Genomic DNA, 19,415 nt, shown 5'->3' on the forward strand with positions numbered 1-19,415 from the left:
CATTACCCACACTTGTTAATGAGTCCATTTTGGATAAATATATAATTTTGTCTTTATAGTTTTTATAATATATTATTATTTAGTGGTCGACTCGCCCAGCATTTCCTAGTTTTGGTTTCCCAGACGCTGCCTGGCGGTTCATGGGAATAACGCCGCCGGATCACCGTTTATGGTCGGAGCTACGACGGTATCTGATGGTCTTCGAACCTCTGACTTTCATTCTTGATTAATGAAAACATTCTTAGCAAATGTTTTTGCTTTCGTCCGTTGTGCACCGGTCCAATAATTTTACTGTGCGCGCGGAGGCTCATGGGAAATGTAGTCCCTTTAAAAGGCCTTAACATGGACCAGTTAGGTGTCTTTAATTTCTTTTCTTTTTTTTTACCTTGTTTCTTCTTGATAGTTCCAACTGTGTCTCACTCTCCAGAGGTATTTGTTTCCTGTGTAACATTATTTCTCCTTTTCCTGAAACACCTGTGGAGCTTCATCAAAGATCTGAATGTGTTCGCAATGCTTTGAAATTGCTTTCTGAGGTGGTACCACAAGTTACTTACAGCCACATTCCACTTCAGTGTCTTCACTTACCATCAGATTTTTGAAATCTAAATTTACATCAGGGCACTGGATCTATTAGGCCTAAGTACTGTAATTATTTGTATTGTGTTGTATTATGTTTTTACCTTTCAAACATAACATTGCCTCTGCACTTGGTATGGTAATGTGTTCTGCTTATTTGAAAGCAGTTTTTGCAGAGTTCACCATCCGTAATGGGAGTACGTCCTCAACCCATTCATTAGGGGAAGCCATCATGCGATCCCACAGGGCCACTTCATAGGGAGTGGAGTCCATCCAATCCACCAGTGCTCCATAACTTTTACCTACATAGAGACAAACAAAAACATTAAAAACATGTCCGTTCACTGAAAACCTGTGTGTTTTATTCCTTTGCCATTTATACAGAGTTTGGACTTATGTATATGTTTAGCATGAAACACAGTTCAGTTTTTTTATATAGCTATATTTTCCATTTCAAAGGAACTGGGAACAATGCTGAAACTTCAACGACAATCTTTAAATCTAGAAATGTTTTTAAATTTGATGTAGCTGTAGCTCAGGTTTCTGATTTCTTTCGAACGCTTTCAGATTCATGGCCACAGCTGCTGCCAGCTTAAATCATTCTGCGCAAACACAGCTGTAAACTGCTGTGTGACAATATTATGTACACACGATGAGGTGTCACATGCATTCATCCTTCTGTGACCTGAATGGTTTTACAGCCAGTCAACATCTGCACAGATTTTTAGTGTTAGATTCATTGACTAATATATTGTCAACAATGCAACATACAAAAGTGTATGTATGATTAATGGTTTCGAACCATCAGATAACAACGACTCTACATCCAAATGGGGGAAATCTGAACAGTTTAGTTGATTTACAGAGATAACATTTTTAAATTATTTGAGCAAATATTCAGATTAAAGTTCAAAGAATGTGAAAGTGTCACCTTTAGGAAACATGTTGACTAAAGTTAACAGAGAAAATAATGGAAAGATTCATGGGTCATTAAATCACTTGAATGTTTTTCAGTCCCAAACTGATGGAAATCAACTCTTATGATTCCTATGAATATGATGGAGCCCTCCCACGCGTACCCGTTCCAGCTCCGAGCCTCAGGCCCCCCAGCAGGTTGCTCGCTAGCCTGTCTCGGTCCCACACAGTGAGCTCCACACAGGCCTCTGTTAGATCAGCCTCTCTGATCCCATCATACACCATCGTGTGGTTAAACACTGGATCCACTGTCCTCCGCAGCACCCGCGTCTTCTGCCGACTCTTCCTGCTCGTGTCCGGCAGCACAAAGCTTGAGGTGACGGGCAAAAAGAAACATGTTGACTGATAAAGCAGAGAACTTAGAACTGATCCTTTCTTGTGCAAAAAACATTTTGAGCATACCACTTTACGTATGGGTCAATGGTGGCCCTGATCAGAGGCAGGTTCTTGCATTCCTTCACCCAAATGTGAATCTCTCCGGTGTTGGGGCTGTCTTTAGTTACTCCTGTAAAGAGCAAATGACACAGAAAATGTTTATATACCTGCAATTTTTCTGCCTTATGAAACCAAAGTTCAATAACTCAACATTTGCTCCATCACAACCTAATAAAGACTTGAATCTGACCTTCTGACATCCATTATACCAAATAAACTGTTATCATATTATAGAAATATGTGCTTTCTGTTAAACCAGAGTGAGTCAAGAGGCAGTAACAACACTCTGACTGTTTACTGCACCCTGATCAGGCTGCAGTGAATAAACTCTTGCTTACTGCATCAAATAAATGTGTATTTATTTCTCTTGCTTTGACATGTAATTCAAAACATTTTAGTGATGCCACTAAAAAACGTAATAAATTGGCTAAATCCAAGCACAATGGAGAAAACGTATATGTACTAATGTCACTAGCTTTGCCTGGAAGCTTTAATCGCCATCTCAGTTTTTGACTCGTACCAGATTTTTATAATTTTCTGTAGTTAAGTAAATCTACTTTTAAACAGCAAATCCATCATTAATTATGTTTTATGTTAACTGTCGATGGACAGACACTCAACAACACAGAGATACATTTGATTCCTACGAACTGTGCGCATTAAATTATATAACATAACTTTTTTTTAACAAACTATTAAAATGAACAAACTGAAAGAGCACACTGTATGCACCCTTTCATTGTTAAAGTAAAAAAAAACCTTGATTAATTAAGAAATTATTATTATTTTGAGTTGAATTATTACAAAAGACAGAGAGCATGTTGCCTTTGTGAGCCACAACTCAAGTCCTGTGTCTTCATCTTTTTACATACTAGACTCGAGGATGTCAAAATTCTCTACCTGGTTCTATAGTTACAATTAATTTCTTTTTTTGTCATTTCAGAGCTCGTATTTTTAGATCATTATTTGCAATGGATATCAAAAACGAGAGCATAAATCAGAACATTTTTAAAGCTATAACATTGCTTTTTGTAGGTGGAAACTGCTCCAATGATACAAATAATACCACAAGTAGCTGACAAAATCAAAAATCACCTGTGTAGTTTATGAAAAAAGTGGTTTCATTTTTATTAATTTAAGGTTCTGACCTTCACTGTGTGTGATCTGTGGCAGGAAGCGAATGGCTAGTCTCATCTCTCCTCGCCCATTCGAAGGTGCTGGAGTGGGTGCAGTCTGAAATGTTTTACAGAGGATACATTACATAAACAGGGCATCCAAAAATCCATCACGGAGCTCTGAGATTCCTTTTTATTTACAGGCTGCACAATAGCTAATGTATGGTGCATGTGATACGATCAGCTCAAGTAGACTCCTGAGAAGTGAGCGATCTGACCACATAGTTTAGATAAACTGTGGAGAAAGCAGTCTGGGTGTGTGTGCGTTTTCCTCGTACCCTTGCTTTCAGAGCTAAGTCGTTCATCTGGGTGTGGTCAAAGTCCCACTTGGAGAGATCCACGTCTACCTCACCCAGGAAACTGTTCCTGCCAAAGGTGTCGTTGTGCCAAACGGAGAGAATGAGCGTCTGAGTTCTGAGGTACTCCATGCGAACACGATACTGTGAGGACAGAGAGAAGGGCGCTGCTTTTGTTTGATTGTCAGGCACACCAGGTATTAGGCATGACACTGTGAGAAAGTATCTGTGTATTGAGCACAGCTGGCAATATGTGTATGTGTGATACCCACTCTGAGGATCTCATTGAAAGTTGGATTTAGTGTCTTCTTTTTTACAGATGTTTTCCTCTTTCCCAGATTAGCTTTGTCAGGTACCAGGTAACTTTTGACATACCTTAAAGAGCAAAAATAAAAAAAGTTGACATACCGGTACACCTTACAAAGTTATTATGTGAGGTCACACTAAAGTGATCTTTACTGTCAAATTTAAACTTTAATCTGTGACTAACAAGATGTACTTGGTTTGTTATTTAGAGTTCAAGTAGATCTTTGCACCAAATGTGAGACATTCCTACAATATTGTATTCAAAAAACTGTATTTTGTGAAGCCACCTTGACCCTGACCCTTGACCTGATGCCATCAAAACTGGTCAAATGTAATGTTTGAGTTGTACTCATTGGCTGGTTTGTAGCTTAATTGAGTAAATCTGTCTTCAGGGCCTTTGAAATGAAAATGAAAATGAAAGCGGTGGAGTTGTGAGTTTCCACTCCTGTGTGTGACATCTGCCAGCATCTCCTTGTAATAGGTGTGTGTTTTTGATTAAATGGATACTTCACGAAAAATCGATAATTCACCAATTTTCTATTCACCGTCATGCCAAGGAAGGGTTTGGAGAACTTTTGGAGTCATCAAAACAATTTTGGAGTTTTGGAGTCCAGCTGGCAACATATAATGGCGGTGAATAGAGCTCACTTTTGAATCATCCAAAACACACACTATAAAACATCCAAATACCTCCATACTGCTCGTCTGTACTGACCCAAGTGTCCTGAAGCCGCCACATGAAAAAGTTGTTTGGAAAAAAATAATTTGATCTCTGTTTTTTTGTTGTAGCAGTAGTTCCCAGTGGCTCTGTTGATGTTTGTGCACATGTGCAAGATTTGCTGCGAGATGCTCTGTGTTTACATCATACATCCAATGGTTTACAACGATCAACAAATATCTTGCAGAAAATCTTGCCGAACAACTTTTTCAAGTTGCGGCTTTGGGACACTTTGGTCAGTACGGACGAGCAGTATGGATGTACACATAGTTTTGGAGGATTTGGATGAAAAGTGAGCTCTATCCGCTGCCAATGAAAATCCGTTTCCAGCCGGACCCCAAAAGCGTTTTGATGACGCTGAAAGTTCTCCAAACCCTTCCTTGGCATGAATGGTGGTGAATTATCGATTTTGGGTGAAGTATCCCTTTTAATGTCACATACAGCATGTACTGTAAACATTTATCTGAGACCACAGTACTCACGGATCGGCGCGACCCCTCTTTGGGTCGACTGCGGCCAGGTCTCGGCACTCAGCCACGAAGATGTGAAACTCTCTGAGCCTCTGAATGTAGTTGATGGAAAACTGGATGTTTCCCTGAACCTCCACAAAGTCCCCGCTGTACATGGTCATTACACTCCCACTCAGCTACAGGTGCAGACAAACAAACAACACAGCATTTTGTATTTTGTATCAGCAGTGGTACATGATACATTTGCTACTGCAAATCTCTACAGAAACTTTCTGTATTGCACAGTTTGTGATTTGGGCAAGTCTGTTATGTGTTAAACTAATCTGTCACTTTGAGACTCACACCTTGTCTCTATATTAGCTGATTCTTGCATAACACACAAATCTTTGACTGACAGCAGTCAAGTTGCATTGTAGGAAATGTAGGATTGCACTGCAAAACCAGAGGAGCACACTTTTAAAAGTCACAACTGACCATGTGCTCCTCAATGTTTTTTGTTTGTTTGCCTTTTTTCAATAGAAATGGTCCAGTAAGTTGTTGTGTCCTGGCTGTGCCCCAGTGTAGATAGCAGTTACATACATTATACAAGACATGCATTTGCAAAAGTAACCACTCCTCAACCTCAAAGCCTTTTCTCAAGCAAAAAAATAACAAAAAAGTCAGCTTGAAAACAGACAGACAGGCTGTTTTTCCCCAAATGGCCACAAGGGGCAACAGTGAGCACACTTGGACAACAACAAAGATAAGATTTATGCTTTATCTGTTTTGGTAAGGACTTCAAGGGTGATGACAAACTGGCTAGTTTTGCAAATGAACCACTTGTTTACTTCCCAGCACACAGCCGCTCACTGGAGCTTTTCTGTGGGGGTTTCCATGACTCAGTCCCTCTAATGAGACTGAATTATAAACTAAGAGGGGAATAAACAGTAAAAATGTGGGCTTGAAAACCACCAAGCAGTGCAGATCAAGACAAGAGTGTCTGAAAGTGAAGCATGCTTGTGGTTTGGCGATGCACGCTGCTGCGTGTGAACATACAGAGGACACAGACGCCATGCCAGAGGAGCTGGTGAGGTTAGTCATCGAGCTTCCCGTCATTAGTCTTCCTCTGTGGTAACTGTCCTCACAGGTGGAGTCAGTGTCCCTGCCAGCATCCTGCAACACAGACCCAGAAAGCTGTGTGCACAGGGATGCAGAACAGACTTTGACCTACAGGATTAAAAGATACAGCGGTGGTTTTACCTCCTTCTGTAAGAATGAAGGAACTGATTTGCTCATCTTCTTCAGGTGCTCTGGATCCAAAAATAAGGATGAGGAGGGCGATGGGATGGACGATACTAAAGAGGAGTTGATTGAAAGTTTAACAGACTGCAAGTGGAAGAAAATATCCATAGTGAAAAGGATGAGGCAATTTTTTACCATCACTGATGCGTCTGAGGTCAGAAGCTGGGTCTTGTCTTCTTTCTTGACCTGTGAGAAACAATCAAAGAAATCTGTCAGGCAAGTATCAGTGCAGATGGGAAACTTTTGACTTGGAAGTTGATGATGTGCTCACGTGGTGATAAGGAAGCTGTGATGTCCTCCATACTTTTAGCCATATTTTTAGGCCGAGCCTCAGCCCGCCTCAGTGCTTTCCTTACAAGGTTTTGGCAATCGTCGTCATTTTCACCTACAGTACAGCGCAAAAAAACCTATAATTAACTAGGTTTATTTGTCAGCTTACAGTTTTCCATGCTCAAATTACTTGATGCATTGTGTAATTTCATTATTGACTATGGGAAAGATGACTTTTTACTGACCTGTCTACATTTGCTTACATGACTTGCTTTACGTAATGATGTAAACCCCCTGGTTTGAGGGATTTACAGTCCGTCAAGTGGTAGTTCAGTGAAACATTTCTTTTTTGTGTGGTGCCTGTAAAGTTAGAGCTAAGCAGCTTTCACCCAGCCCACAAATTAAACATGGGCAGCTGACCACAGGTACACTCACTGTTTACAGAGATTTGCCACAGCCAACGCAAATAATCTCATACGGACATGACATTAAGGATACTGTTGGATACAAGCAACTATGATAATAAATCAGCAGGAGCTGGCCAATGTCAAAACACATTAGTTCAAAAGATTTCTCCTTTTCTAAGAATAAAGTCAAATTGACCTTTCATGTAAATGTCAACTTTTAATGTCCTGTTTCATCCAGTGACTTCTTTAAAGTAACACTTTCAAGAGCAGCAATTACGGCATGTTGAATTGACTTTAATTATAGGCCTAAATTATATTTTAAAGGTCCAGTGTGTAAAATGAAGGGAAAACAGTTACATCTAGCATTCTGATTGTATTATTTATCTATTAAATAATTATATTGTTCATTCATGAACGTGAAACGTGCTCTCTGGTTGGCTGGATTTTCCATTCCGTACAAACATGGTGGCGCAAGATGGCGACACTCTCTAAGCAAGACCCTTGCTATACTGTATGTACTATATATATAAAAGAAGAATTATAAGGATATGAAAACCAAACAGATTTTATTTTGTAGCGATTTTACACTTATACAAATGTATTCATTGGTAGTATATTCAGATTTTGCCAATAAACCTTGACAAATATTACACACTGGTCCTTTAAAAAAAGAAAAAAAAATTGTGCCTGAGAACAGCGTCAGTTGTTTGGTGACTTGGTACTGACATGGTGAGTTGGGACTCACGGTTTGAACTGATCCTGGCCGTGGACCAGGTTTCTGACGTGCTGCTCACAGACGACTCCTGTCCAGTGTCTGAACTGCTGTAGTTTGCCCACAGGGGGCGCTGGCTGGACTTGCTGCCCCTCCTGCTGTAACGCTCCTCTGAGTTCACTGGGGTGCTGGCCCTCACCGGCCCGCTCAGGTCAAACTCATAGCCGGACTTGCCGTCGGGCCCCTCGTCCTTCACGGCGGGGGCGAGCGAGGTGTGTACGCTCGTCATGCCCAGGTAATGCCGGTAATCTCTCGGGACAAAAGCTCGTGCGCGTGGAGCCACGGTCTCTGTGTCTTCGGTGTTCTGCCGTTGCTTCCTGCTCTGGGAGTGGACGGGGCTCACGTCCATTTTCAGCTCGCCTTGATCTTTTTCGTCGGAGACGGTCAGGGAGAACATGCTTGTGGCTCGACGCAAAGAATTTCCCCGACTGCTTGAGTTGCTTAAGCTGTCTTTTCTGTTCTTCGGGGGCCGAGTCTCTTTTCCTGAACCGCCTAACAGTTTCATGGACTTCTCCTCCCTACCTGAGTCCTTGGAGCTCCTTCTGGACTCAGATGCGTAATTAGAGAGGTTGTTTTTGCTGTCGTTCATCGCTGTGGACCGTGACCCCATCTGTCTGTCGTGCGGAGACTTGGATCTGCTCTGCGGGGAGGATTTCAGGGCAGCTGGTCTTGGTTTCTCGACAGGACAGGACAAGCGGTAACTGTCTGGGTCAGCGCTCTTGAACTCCAGAGATGGAAGCGCGGCACCTAGCGACTCTCTCCTTTTAGGGATTTTGGGTTTGTCAAAGGAAAGCGTTCCCTTGGTATCTGAAGTGGCCTCGTCCCAGAACTCGCGCAGGGTGTTGAACTGAGTCCGGCTGGTGCTGAGGCTCGGCGACGACTTATCTATTCTCTGATTCATAGGAAGAACAGTGAAGTTATGATTTCTGTCTTCCCCGTCGCTGCCTGAATCGTTTCCGATCGACCTCAGATCGTACTCTGACTTTGTAAATCTTTTATTCAGTTTGGCCTGATTTGCCCCACGACTGACTTTACCTTCCCCAAGTGGTTTAGGTTTGCCGGTGTAAAACATTGGCTTGTTCCTGTCCTGTTCCCAGAATGATTTGAGCTGCTTGATCCTCTCTGCTGTGCTTTCTTGATGTGGCAGACTTTGTCTATTTGACTGAGAACTATTAGTTCTGTCTTTATTAGACACATCCTCTTTTCTTTTGCTCGATTGAATGCTTTTGTCCTCACTGTCTCTCCTCTTAAGCTCATCGACTGAACCTCTGCGGAGTTGCGCTTTAGAGGTGATTTGCATCTCGTTCCCGCTTTGCTTATAGTCCATGTAGGGGCTGTTTCTGGAGAAGTAGACCTTCTCAGCGTCCTGAGAGTCCCTTGTTTGGACGTACGTATCCAGCTGAGACACGGGCAGAGCTTTTGACAGCTCTTCCTGCAGTCGGGTTTCTCTTGATTGGGAAATAGTGTCAGGTCCCGGATTTGGTTTGACTGGAGGGACGCTCTCAGACTCTGGACTCAGTCGGGACTGGATGGTTGATCTCGGTTGCTGACTGAGCCTATTTACACATAAAATGTCAGTGTCTGAGCCCGTTCTGTCAGACGCTTGGGGGCTGGATAGCAACTTTAAATAATCTGGGTTGTATACTGGGTCATTATTTTTCCTGTGAGATAAAGTATTCATCACCAGACAGTCTGCCGGCTGGTTGTTACTTACGTGTCCAGTGTCTGCAATATCTTTCTGTGACTGACTGATTACCGGCTGTTGTTCTCTTTCATTGGAGGCGTACTTATCATACATCCCCCTCCCACTGCATATTCCAGCGGGCACATCAGAGACTGTGTGCGGTTTATTCTCTACGTCTTTTTCTGCTGAGAAGTAAACAACTTTGTGTCCTTCGTCGCTTGGTGTGATTGATTTGCTGATAAGTATTTTAGGGCCCATGTTGCTTTTCTCCCAGAATGACTTCAGATGAGAGATTTTGGGTGGTTGACTTTCATCGTCATTGTCTTTCACTTCCTGTAACCGCATTCTTTCTCTGCTATCCTTCTGCACCTCCTCTCGTGTTTCGGTCAGTTCCTTGCTGCCTGTTTGCCTGTCTGTTGCTCTGAACTCTTTAGCCTCATTGGTCTGCCTTTGTAGGTGGCTTCTCTTCATTTCTAGATTGTCCTTCTTCCTATCACTTATGAAATCCCCACTATCCTTTCTCACCGGATCTTCATTTCTTAACGCGCTGATGTCTACGTGTTTGTCGGAGGTCTTTTTGGCCTCTGGGCCGTTGTCTGTGTTCAGCCAGTCACTGCTGTCTGTGCTGCGGTTGAACCAGTCCAGCACCTTCGCAATGGAGTCTTCCTCATCACCAGTGGGACTGGTCGTCTGGGTGGATAACTTGAACACATGTTTCTGATTTGATTTCTTCTGTGCTTGCTGATCAGACTTATCAATGAAGTTGAGATCATAAGATACAGGAGGATCTTGATCTGAGAAGAAAGGTATGAGAAGAAAACACTTGTCAGAAAATAGAACTTGGTCAGAACCTATCTATCTATCTATCTATCTATCTATCTATCTATCTATCTATCTATCTATCTATCTATCTATCTGTCTATCTATCTATCTATCTGTCTATCTGTCTATCTATCTGTCTATCTATCTATCTATCTATCTATCTATCTATCTATCTATCTATCTATCTATCTATCTATCTATCTATCTATCTATCTATCTATCTATCTATCTATCTATCTGTCTATCTATCTGTCTATCTGTCTTATCTATTGTCTTCTCATTCCATAGTACGTTATGTTTACAGCTAATTAGCAAGTGTTAGCATGTTAGCAAACTGAACAAAAGTATGTCTGTTATGAGCATGCTACCACGACATTTGCATTTAGCACAAAGAGCCACTGGCATGACTGTCTGCATACATGCATGGGCAGTGGATAAGGCATTACACTGTGTTTTTTTTATTCTATTCCTTATATAACTCCACTATAATATGTTTTACTGTAATTATGCAAATAATTACACTAATTATGTAACCATATTGACAGGGACGCGACACAATTACATAATAACTGCAGTACTTGCCACCATATATGGCATTTGTTTACGTAATTACTGTAATGACTACTAAATCTGTCTGCTCTGAAGTTGCTACACTGAAGTATTTTTAATCGGCTGTTACAGTGATGTTCACATCTGCTTTACAGTAACTGCATAGTTACTGTAAAGGGACAGTTCAACATTTTGGCAAGTTCACCCATCGCCATAATCCCTATAGTCTAGGTTTGTTACTTTTACAGTAATTGTCGGTGAAAGCTATTTTTAGAACGGCGGAGCAGAGCAGCGAGCTGCACAGAGCTACGCTACGGAGGCTCATGGAATTTCTTGGTTTCCCTCATCCAAACTCAAATACACAATCTAACAACTCCAAAAGGCTCTCGTGGACAAGTTGTGACTTGCACATTCGCCACGCTATGAGATAATAACGGAACGTTACGAGACAGAGTTGTTTTCAAGGCAAATGCAGAGACAGCTCTGAGCAGCTTGTGGCTCTGCTTCGCCGTTCTAAAAATAGCCTGCACTGACAATTAAAGGTAACGAACCTACTCCCAAGATTATAGAGATTATGGCAATGGGCCAATTTACCAAAATGTTGACCTATCCCTTTAAGTGCATATATTTTGCAATGTGCAGGTTTTGAAATCACACCTTATATTTTCAGTTGGTTCCCCCTCTAGGACCACGGTACCAAGAAAAATCTGGGGCCACTAGATAATTAGAGGAATAACAAAAAACCCTAATTTCTCCTCATGTTTCCTCTAACTTTAGATTTTTTTTGCCTTTCAGTAAGATCTCAAAATGCAACAATCTGAGAAGAAAACGTCACATTTTTAGGTTGAACAGCTCACGGCTCTTCTTCTAAGCAACTTCATCTTAACAGTCCACTTGACAGAAAGGTTAAGGACCACTGCCTAGCCTGACACTGAACTAGTTCAATCATCCCTTTGAGTGGAGTATGTACTGTCGGGTGCCTCTGTTATTGAACTCACCCACAGTGCTTTGGGTCAAGCTCAACTCCTCCTGCCTTGACGCTGTCCCCACACTGTTGGTGTGTTCTCTGTCTGAGTCCTGGACGCTGCTGCAGTTGAGGATGACAGCATGCACTCCTGCATGTTCTCTTTGGGTCTGATCATCTCTTTCCTCGCTCTTCTGTGGGGTTTCCCTCTCAGTGGACACGTCACTTCTGATGTATGTGACCGATCTGATATTAAAAGGAGTGTTAATGAGTTTTAATTGAAGATTTGGGTAAAAGACTTGCAAAGACCTTTCCTCTGACCTGTCTCTTGTTATGGAAGGTGGGATCCTCTCTTTCTCCAGGCTGGGAGTGGAGGAAACCGGACATACACCAGGCAGTGGCTGCTGGGAGGTTTCGTCTGCAGGGCTGGGAGGCTGAACAGGCTGAGGCGCCTGGTTTGACACGGTAACTGCACTTTTCTGAGGCATTTCATCTTGGCTCTTTAGGCAGGACTGGGGAGAGCCCCCACTAGACCCACGCTGGAGGCTCCGTCGTGGGGCAGGAACGATCCCAGTCGACCCTACCTGAATGTCTAACCCCAGGCCGTTGGTTTCTGGCTGGCTGCTGCGACGTCTTGAGAGAAATGTTCTTTTCTTTGGCACTGGTTTGAACCCCATAGAGGAGCCCTCTGATGTGACGAGCCCCCCCGAGGTCTGACTGGCATCTCCTGCTGGGTGATTCTTCAGAGGAGATAGGGGCTCTGAAGGAAACATAACAGGGCCATTGAGTCATCACCTCTACACTGTTATTACTTCATACATTTATTTTCTGTGAATCGTGCTCTTGTTCCCTGTTTTGCTCCATCCCAAATGTATTTGCCAGTTTTAAATTTGATTCCAACCTGTCTCAGATGATGCCTGGTCCCGACTCGATGACACGTCGTTATTATTCTCAGGTGGCTCAGCAACAATTAGGGATGCACGGTTGAAAGGGTTATGCCTCGGCTTTAGGGAAAACGAAATAAAATGAATGTTTTACATCATGATGGCTGCAATACAACTGTCACAAGTCTGCAAAGAACTCCAAAGAAATGGAAAAAATATGTGTGGCCAATTTGTTCTCTAACACATACTCACCGTTCTTGGAGAGCGAACTTCTGAATTTGGATTCTCCATTTCAGTGTCACTAGAGAAAAACAGATTGGAAATGTTTGTGAGAAAAAAATCTATTTACGTAAAAGAAACACAAACACTACTGTAGAGACCAGGTTACACAGAGGAGAAACATTTTAACAACATGTGTACACTGCTTAAAAGTATAGCCTATTTAGCATAACTGGAGTTTATTGGCCTGTAAATAATGCTGATATCAAGAAAACATCTGGTATTTTGTGGCTGAATACAGGAAAACAAATCTTAAATCAATGTTACTGCTGCAATGAAACAAATGATCAGATATGCAGATGCAGATAGAGTTACGTGTTACAGTTAGGGTTATCACATTCTTCGTGGCCCTCTCAGAGTACACAAGTTTGGCCAAACCCAATATTGACCACACTGTTATGTAAGGTCATTAAACGCGTTCCTGCCGTGGCACAAAGTTACTTCACTGCACATACGTTTTGTGTTGCTTGCTGAGTTTCAGCCCTAATAGAGAAAGCATCTTTGGCTGGAATGAGCTGTACACTGTGTTCAGAATTGTGCAATAATCAAGTTACTCTAAACAAAGTATAAAAATATCATCACAGGCGAAAAATGGCCGAAAATCAGTACCACAGGACAGCAATATCCTGAGTCTCATTCCAGAAATAACCCCGACACTGACATCAACAGTCATTTCTCATTCATTCAGTAATTAGCCGGGGGCTCGGTTGAGTGAAATACTTTGCTGAACTCTTGATCTGTTTTCTCTCCGTATGTCAAGCCACATCCTGAACTGCTAACAAGTTTTAGCTGCTGTAAAACAAAAGACATATCCCCAGTCAGCTGTCAGCACCACCTATGTTTGCACAGGCTGAGTCACAAGACACAACACACACCGTGCACACAAAATACACACTCATACACTGAGAGAGAGAGAGAGAGAGAGAGTCTTCACTGAGAGAGATTTAAAGAAACACTCATAAGTGAGGTGAGATTTGTGTTGGCCCAATCAGTGACTTGCCACCTCAGACCAATGGGTAGATCTTAAAATAATAAATCATGGTGTACTTTATCTCCTGTGACTGCAGTGCGTCCAAACATCTGGCAGGCTTCGGTGGAGCGACGACCTCTGGGCCTCGATTGGTGGGTGTTTTGGATCTTTCGATTCTGAGAGACCCATCTGCAGGAAAAAAAAAGGGGGAAAGGGAAGGAAAAGCTAAGCTGAGTTGATGTAGTTATTTTTTTGTCACCTGTTACCCAGCAGGGGGTCGTGTCCTCTGAGGGGTTTCTAGGATCCCACAGATGGCGACTAAAAGGATCAAATGTTTGCCTGGGGTTTAGATTTAATATTTTCACAAACTGTGCCAATTTGCTCTGATATTCCTCTAGTACTGTGACATACATGAAAGTGCACAGTGCAGGAATGAGCACTGGCTAAGAGGGGGGGAAATACCTCTAAAGTCAAAAAGCCACTGCTGCAATACAGGTGAAAAACATAACATTTGTGACTGAGCCACATCAGCTGAAGTTACAAATGTGCTCAAAAGAAATTCCTTTGCCCTCGGTGGAGAAGAAACACACCTAAACCAGAAGCTCTCCGCTGTTTCATGGAAGCCATGATGATTTCCGAGCCGTGGATCTTGTCCATGTGTCGGCGAGACTTGGCCTCGTAAAACCACTCTCCGGTCAGGTACTTTAACTTGCTCTCTGACTGTGAGCTGCTGCTGCTGCTGCTGTTCAGTATTTTCTCCAGTTTCCTGTTGGGAAAACACAAAGGAAACAATGAACAAGAGCTTAAGGGAAGAGGTCATTGATAGTTCTTTCATGCACCATGTTAATCCTGAATGAAAGTTATAAAAAATGTATAAAAAAAACTCGAAATGGCATTGTTCCTCTGCAGCACAGTATCGCAGAGACACAAGAAGACACTCTATTGTCAATGAACAAATACAAGACAACACTTAAAGCTTAAAGCTGCACTGAATGGAGAATCGGACACCACTTTTATTCAGTTTGAGCGGCACTAATCTCCAAATATGAGGTGAAATATAAAGCCACCGACACACAAAGAAGAGACAAAGCACCACGGGCTGTTTTGAAGTTCTTGACGCCACATGCACAAATGAGTTTCTGTTCAACTGGAGATTGTTTTATGTCGGAACTGGAACTGCAATACAAGCCAAAAAGATGAGGTTTCATGATTTTTGTTTTTATTTTACTTAAACCTCCGTTGATTCTCTTTTATACCGTTTTTAATCCTCTACTTCCTTTTTAATGTGCCATATAGTTTTCAACTATACCACTTTCTACTTGTTGCTGCTTTATATAACATTTGCACATGATCTGTCAAAAGTGAGGAATTCGGAAAAAACATTCCCATCAAGTTGAAATTGAATTACAGAGGGAAAAAAGAAATTCCTGCCTCCTTAAATGACCGCTCCAACGCATCCTTTCCTTGACACTGAACCACAACAGTCATGTGAAAAAAGGGTAGCACATTATTACAGGCTGTTGGCTTAATCCTTTTACACTAGACTGGTCGGGACACAGCGAGCATTCAGCCTCCTGCTGATAAAAAAGCTGGTCGGCCAATTCCATTAAACTCACAATGAGAAGCACAATGTTTCATGACATTCTTGACTCTTGAAACTGAAATGAAGCACATCCTCAAAGAGGGTACATTTGTTTCTTTTCTTCCTTTTTTTTGTTGTTGTTAGTTTACATGCATTGTGAATGGGAATGAAACCGCTTCTCCTTTCTTCGGGAGAAGCCAAAACAGACACGAGGACTGTTGTTTGCCTTCACGTGCCCTGAACATACACCGTGAGGAATGTCTGACCCCTCCCAAAGGTTCAACGAAGAGCTTGGGAACAGCTGACTGTAAATTTAAACTGCAATATTTAACGTTTATCTTGAACACAGTCCTGAAAGGCGGCAGATCAGGATTTTCGAACTGCTAAACCCTGTGCAGTCATCTGGCTCTTCACAGGTGAGGTGTCTCTCACCATCACACCCTTAAGGGGGTTTCTATTCCTGTCGGTCAGAGCGGCACAATCCCTTCCTCCGTGTCCACTTGAACTTGGCTGTAATCTAATTTCTCATCTGACATTGAGGCTTCTAAGCAATGGAGGCAACTAGTATATCTGTCCAAGCTGTTATTGTGTTATTCTATTATAGCCAGACAAGTCCTCATTGGTATGTTTACTGGATCCACAAAGGCCTCGTGTCACGAAACAGGCAATGGAAAGAGTTGGGTGTTCTTATTAAATCATTAGAATGGCATTACATGAATACAAAGATATTTGCTTAAATTTGACCCAGCTCATATAAAACAATTGGTTTTATAATATGATTCTGAGAACAGCCTGAAGGAGACACATATTTCTACCTGACTCTCTCCTCCTCAGCCTTCTTCAGCTCGGCGTCCCTCCTCAGCACCGTCATGATGGCCCCCTGCTCCTCCTCCGTCAGGTGGCTCAGGTCGATCATGGTTCCTGCTTTTTCTCAGCGAGCAGACGTGGGAATGTTTGGCAGCAGGGAACAAACGCCGGCTGGGTCTGTCACTGTCAGGCAAAACAGCAAATTCACATTGTTTCAACCTGAAAAGAACAAACATGCTTCCAACAAATACCAGTACCACTGTGATTGTTAAGAATTATTCAAATACACTAATAAAAAAAAAAATGAAAACAACAAAATAATAGCACATCAACATAAAAACATAAAGCTGGAGCCTTTAGCACAGTGTGTTATTATATAATCAAAACATTATAACATCTTCTGATTGTAGACAATAAATGCAGTGACACCCATTTGCTTCCAGGAACATCTGCAATACTTGAAACCGTTCCAACAATTCACCCAAAGGAGGTGTGATCATCAGCTAAGTAGATTTACTTAATTGCACACAAGTGAGACTTTTGAGAACATTGAGTGTTTTCATGTTCCTGTACTCATGAGGGTGATATAAGATACAATTCATTGTTATAAATCAACCTTTTTGTCGTGTGACACAAAGGTAATCAACAAATACATAGTCTAGATGGAGCCATTTGCCAGATGCCTAAAAGAGACATTTCCATTTCTAAACTTCTTCGTATCTAAATAACTGAATCTGAAATGGTCAACAACATTCACACACAACTAAGAGAAAAGTAAAGAGAAGAAAAAGTTCTCTCAGGACCCCTCACATTTATCTTGTGATGGGAACGTAACTAACAAGCTCCACCTTGAGCGGCTACACCACTAAAATATTCCTTTTATTAAAAGTCTAATGTGATGAATAATAATGTATCAACCACTGGGACGTTTTAGTAGACCTCTTATTTTTGATACTGTAGCCTATAAGTGTATCAATTATGTGTGTTTGGACTATTACTTATAGTAGAGTTTTTTTGTTTTTGTTTTGTTTTTTCCAGTGTTTAAGAAGTACTTCTACTACCAGTGCTAAGGATCTAAATAGTCTCCCTGCCTATAAAGTGCTGCTTCTGTATGTTTACTCAGGAAACTGGTTGTTGACACAACAGGTAAGAAAGACAGTCTCACAGTCATAGTCTGTCTGAACCGGAGCTAGAGCTGTCACGATATCAGATATTCACGTGGCCAAAAGAATTCACGATAACAATATTACTGGGATTAAATACAGACATTTTGAAAAAAGGAAGAGTTGCTCAATCAAATCCATCCTTAACTTGTTTATTGTTGTTTGGGTTTGACTCAAATTCATTTCAGATATTAAAGCCTATCATTTACAACAATATCATTTTTAGATACATTTCCTTCCATCAATATCAGCATTTCATGACAGCCTTAGTTTAAGTACTAGGCCTATATATTTTTTAATTTAAGATACAACACTGTGTTGACAGTGCCATGTTATTGTGCAGCTACACACTCTGAGATACAAGTGAGGTCACAGGACTGAACATTTCCCCTTGTCTGTCATTTGTTTTCCTCTGCTTTGTGATCTTAATTGAATTTGATTCATTTAATAAAACTGTCACCTAAAGTTAAATCTGCATTTACAGGAAGGAGACATTGCAGTATCCAAAATTGACAATCTCAGGATTTTTCTTTGCAGACAAAGGTCGTCTAAAGACAGTGACAGAGGTTTACCAGTTCCTCCCTTCATCTCTTCCTCTCAGGAGTCTACAACCCCTACACTTTCTAACTCCCAGAGTTAGTTGTGGACGTGTGGCCTACCTTACAGGACACCTGCAGGCTCGTGTCAAACCGCTCCTGTGATTCCCATTTTGCCGTGGTACTAAAAAAAAAAAACTGCACAGGCTTAAACAAAGCGTTTACCTCCTCCACAGGTCTGCAGCTGCTGCTGGATGCGCTGGAGTCCCCGGACAGGACGGGACGGGACAGGCGGTGAGGAGAGGAGGAGAGGAGGCGGACTCACTGTGGAGACAGTCTATGGGAGGATCTGACATGTGCATCACACGGCGAGAGGCGACAGCAGCAGCAGCAGCATAAGCTTCACTTATCCAACGTTTGGACTTTATAGTTTATGCAGTAAAAGTAGAAGAGAGAATCACAACAGAGTGAAGTAGGTCTAAGTCATTTAAAGACAGGGCGTGTTGATCCGTCATCAGTGCTGCAACATCAAGGACTGTCCAGCAGGTGTCCTCGGTTCCCACATGTTGATTTTCTGTTTGACAAAAGGGTGTGAACAACAGCTACTGTGTGAACATCCTCCTCAGGCTGCTCACACCGTGACTGTTTATCTGCCCCAACAGTCAGGGGCAGATCATTTAAAAAAGGGGCCCCCAGGGCACAGAGAGGTGAAAGAGCCCCCTCTAGCCCACCCACCTAACATTTTGTGTTGGAGCCACGGGTCCCTTGGAGCTGAGGGACCCGTGGCCTCTCTGTCCGCAGACCCATTCAGTTACCCATCCATGCAAATAAGCTGACACTATAGCACCTTTACTCATCTCCTCTGTATTTCCAAGAGCCTTGAAACTGGAGGAGATGGGAAATATTCCCAGTGCGACCTCTGACGTGATTCTGGACTTTCTGGAAACCTGCATCGATTTAACATCACCTGGTTTTCAGCTCATCCACCCAGACAGAAGAGACACTAAAATAGCTGGAAACCAGACTGTGGTAGCTGCTTAAAAAACAGCAATAGGACAATGCTCTGCCCTAAACCATTGTTAAATTTTGTGGTTGTTAGGGTGGATTTACTCATCCTTTATTATTATTTTTGACAAATCACATTACCGTGTGAATGACTAGTAACCATGAACTATTCAAGTAGAAACATCCTGTTAACAGGACCCATTGCAGAGAGCTGCAACCCGACTAAATGGTGTCTTATGCAGCCAATCTATTTCTTTTCATTCAGTTAATTGTCTTCAGCCTCAAGAGCCACTTCACAGTTTTGTGTTGACATTTCTGCAAACTGAATATCAACCGACAGCACATGTCTGAACCAGAGCTATTTATAAAGTGTTCATGAGATTGGATACACAATCAGAGAGTATCATTAGGTTGGTGCAATGTATCAAATTTGTCTCCTTGACTCCAGTTATTATCATTCGGGGACAAAAAAAAAAACATGTACAACAG

At 42.0% G+C, this 19,415-nt stretch overlaps 1 protein-coding gene across 2 annotated transcripts; it reads right to left on the minus strand.

The window, feature by feature from the left end:
* Positions 1–383: 383 nt before the first annotated feature.
* On the minus strand, positions 384–18,470 carry sytl2b (synaptotagmin-like 2b). Of its 2 annotated transcripts, none has more exons than XM_085796228.1 (20): positions 18,147–18,470; positions 16,231–16,405; positions 14,424–14,599; positions 13,911–14,022; positions 12,837–12,885; positions 12,602–12,704; positions 12,022–12,460; positions 11,735–11,946; positions 7,655–10,159; positions 6,504–6,617; positions 6,368–6,418; positions 6,191–6,285; positions 5,987–6,103; positions 4,964–5,127; positions 3,730–3,832; positions 3,440–3,601; positions 3,135–3,219; positions 1,954–2,056; positions 1,656–1,861; positions 384–878 (listed from the first exon to the last, which is right to left on the minus strand). In XM_085796228.1, exons 2-20 carry the CDS (start codon positions 16,329–16,331, stop codon positions 730–732), a joined length of 5,046 nt encoding a protein of 1,681 aa, XP_085652354.1. In that variant the 5' UTR covers positions 16,332–16,405; positions 18,147–18,470; the 3' UTR covers positions 384–729. The 2 variants fall into 2 exon arrangements, with proteins under 2 accessions (XP_085652354.1, XP_085652353.1); XM_085796227.1 differs by having other exon boundaries at positions 18,045–18,192.
* Positions 18,471–19,415: the final 945 nt, after the last annotated feature.

Source organism: Trachurus japonicus, chromosome 13 (assembly GCF_045865225.1).
Source record: "Trachurus japonicus isolate A0001 chromosome 13, Traja_1.0".
Lineage (NCBI taxonomy): Eukaryota > Metazoa > Chordata > Actinopteri > Carangiformes > Carangidae > Trachurus > Trachurus japonicus.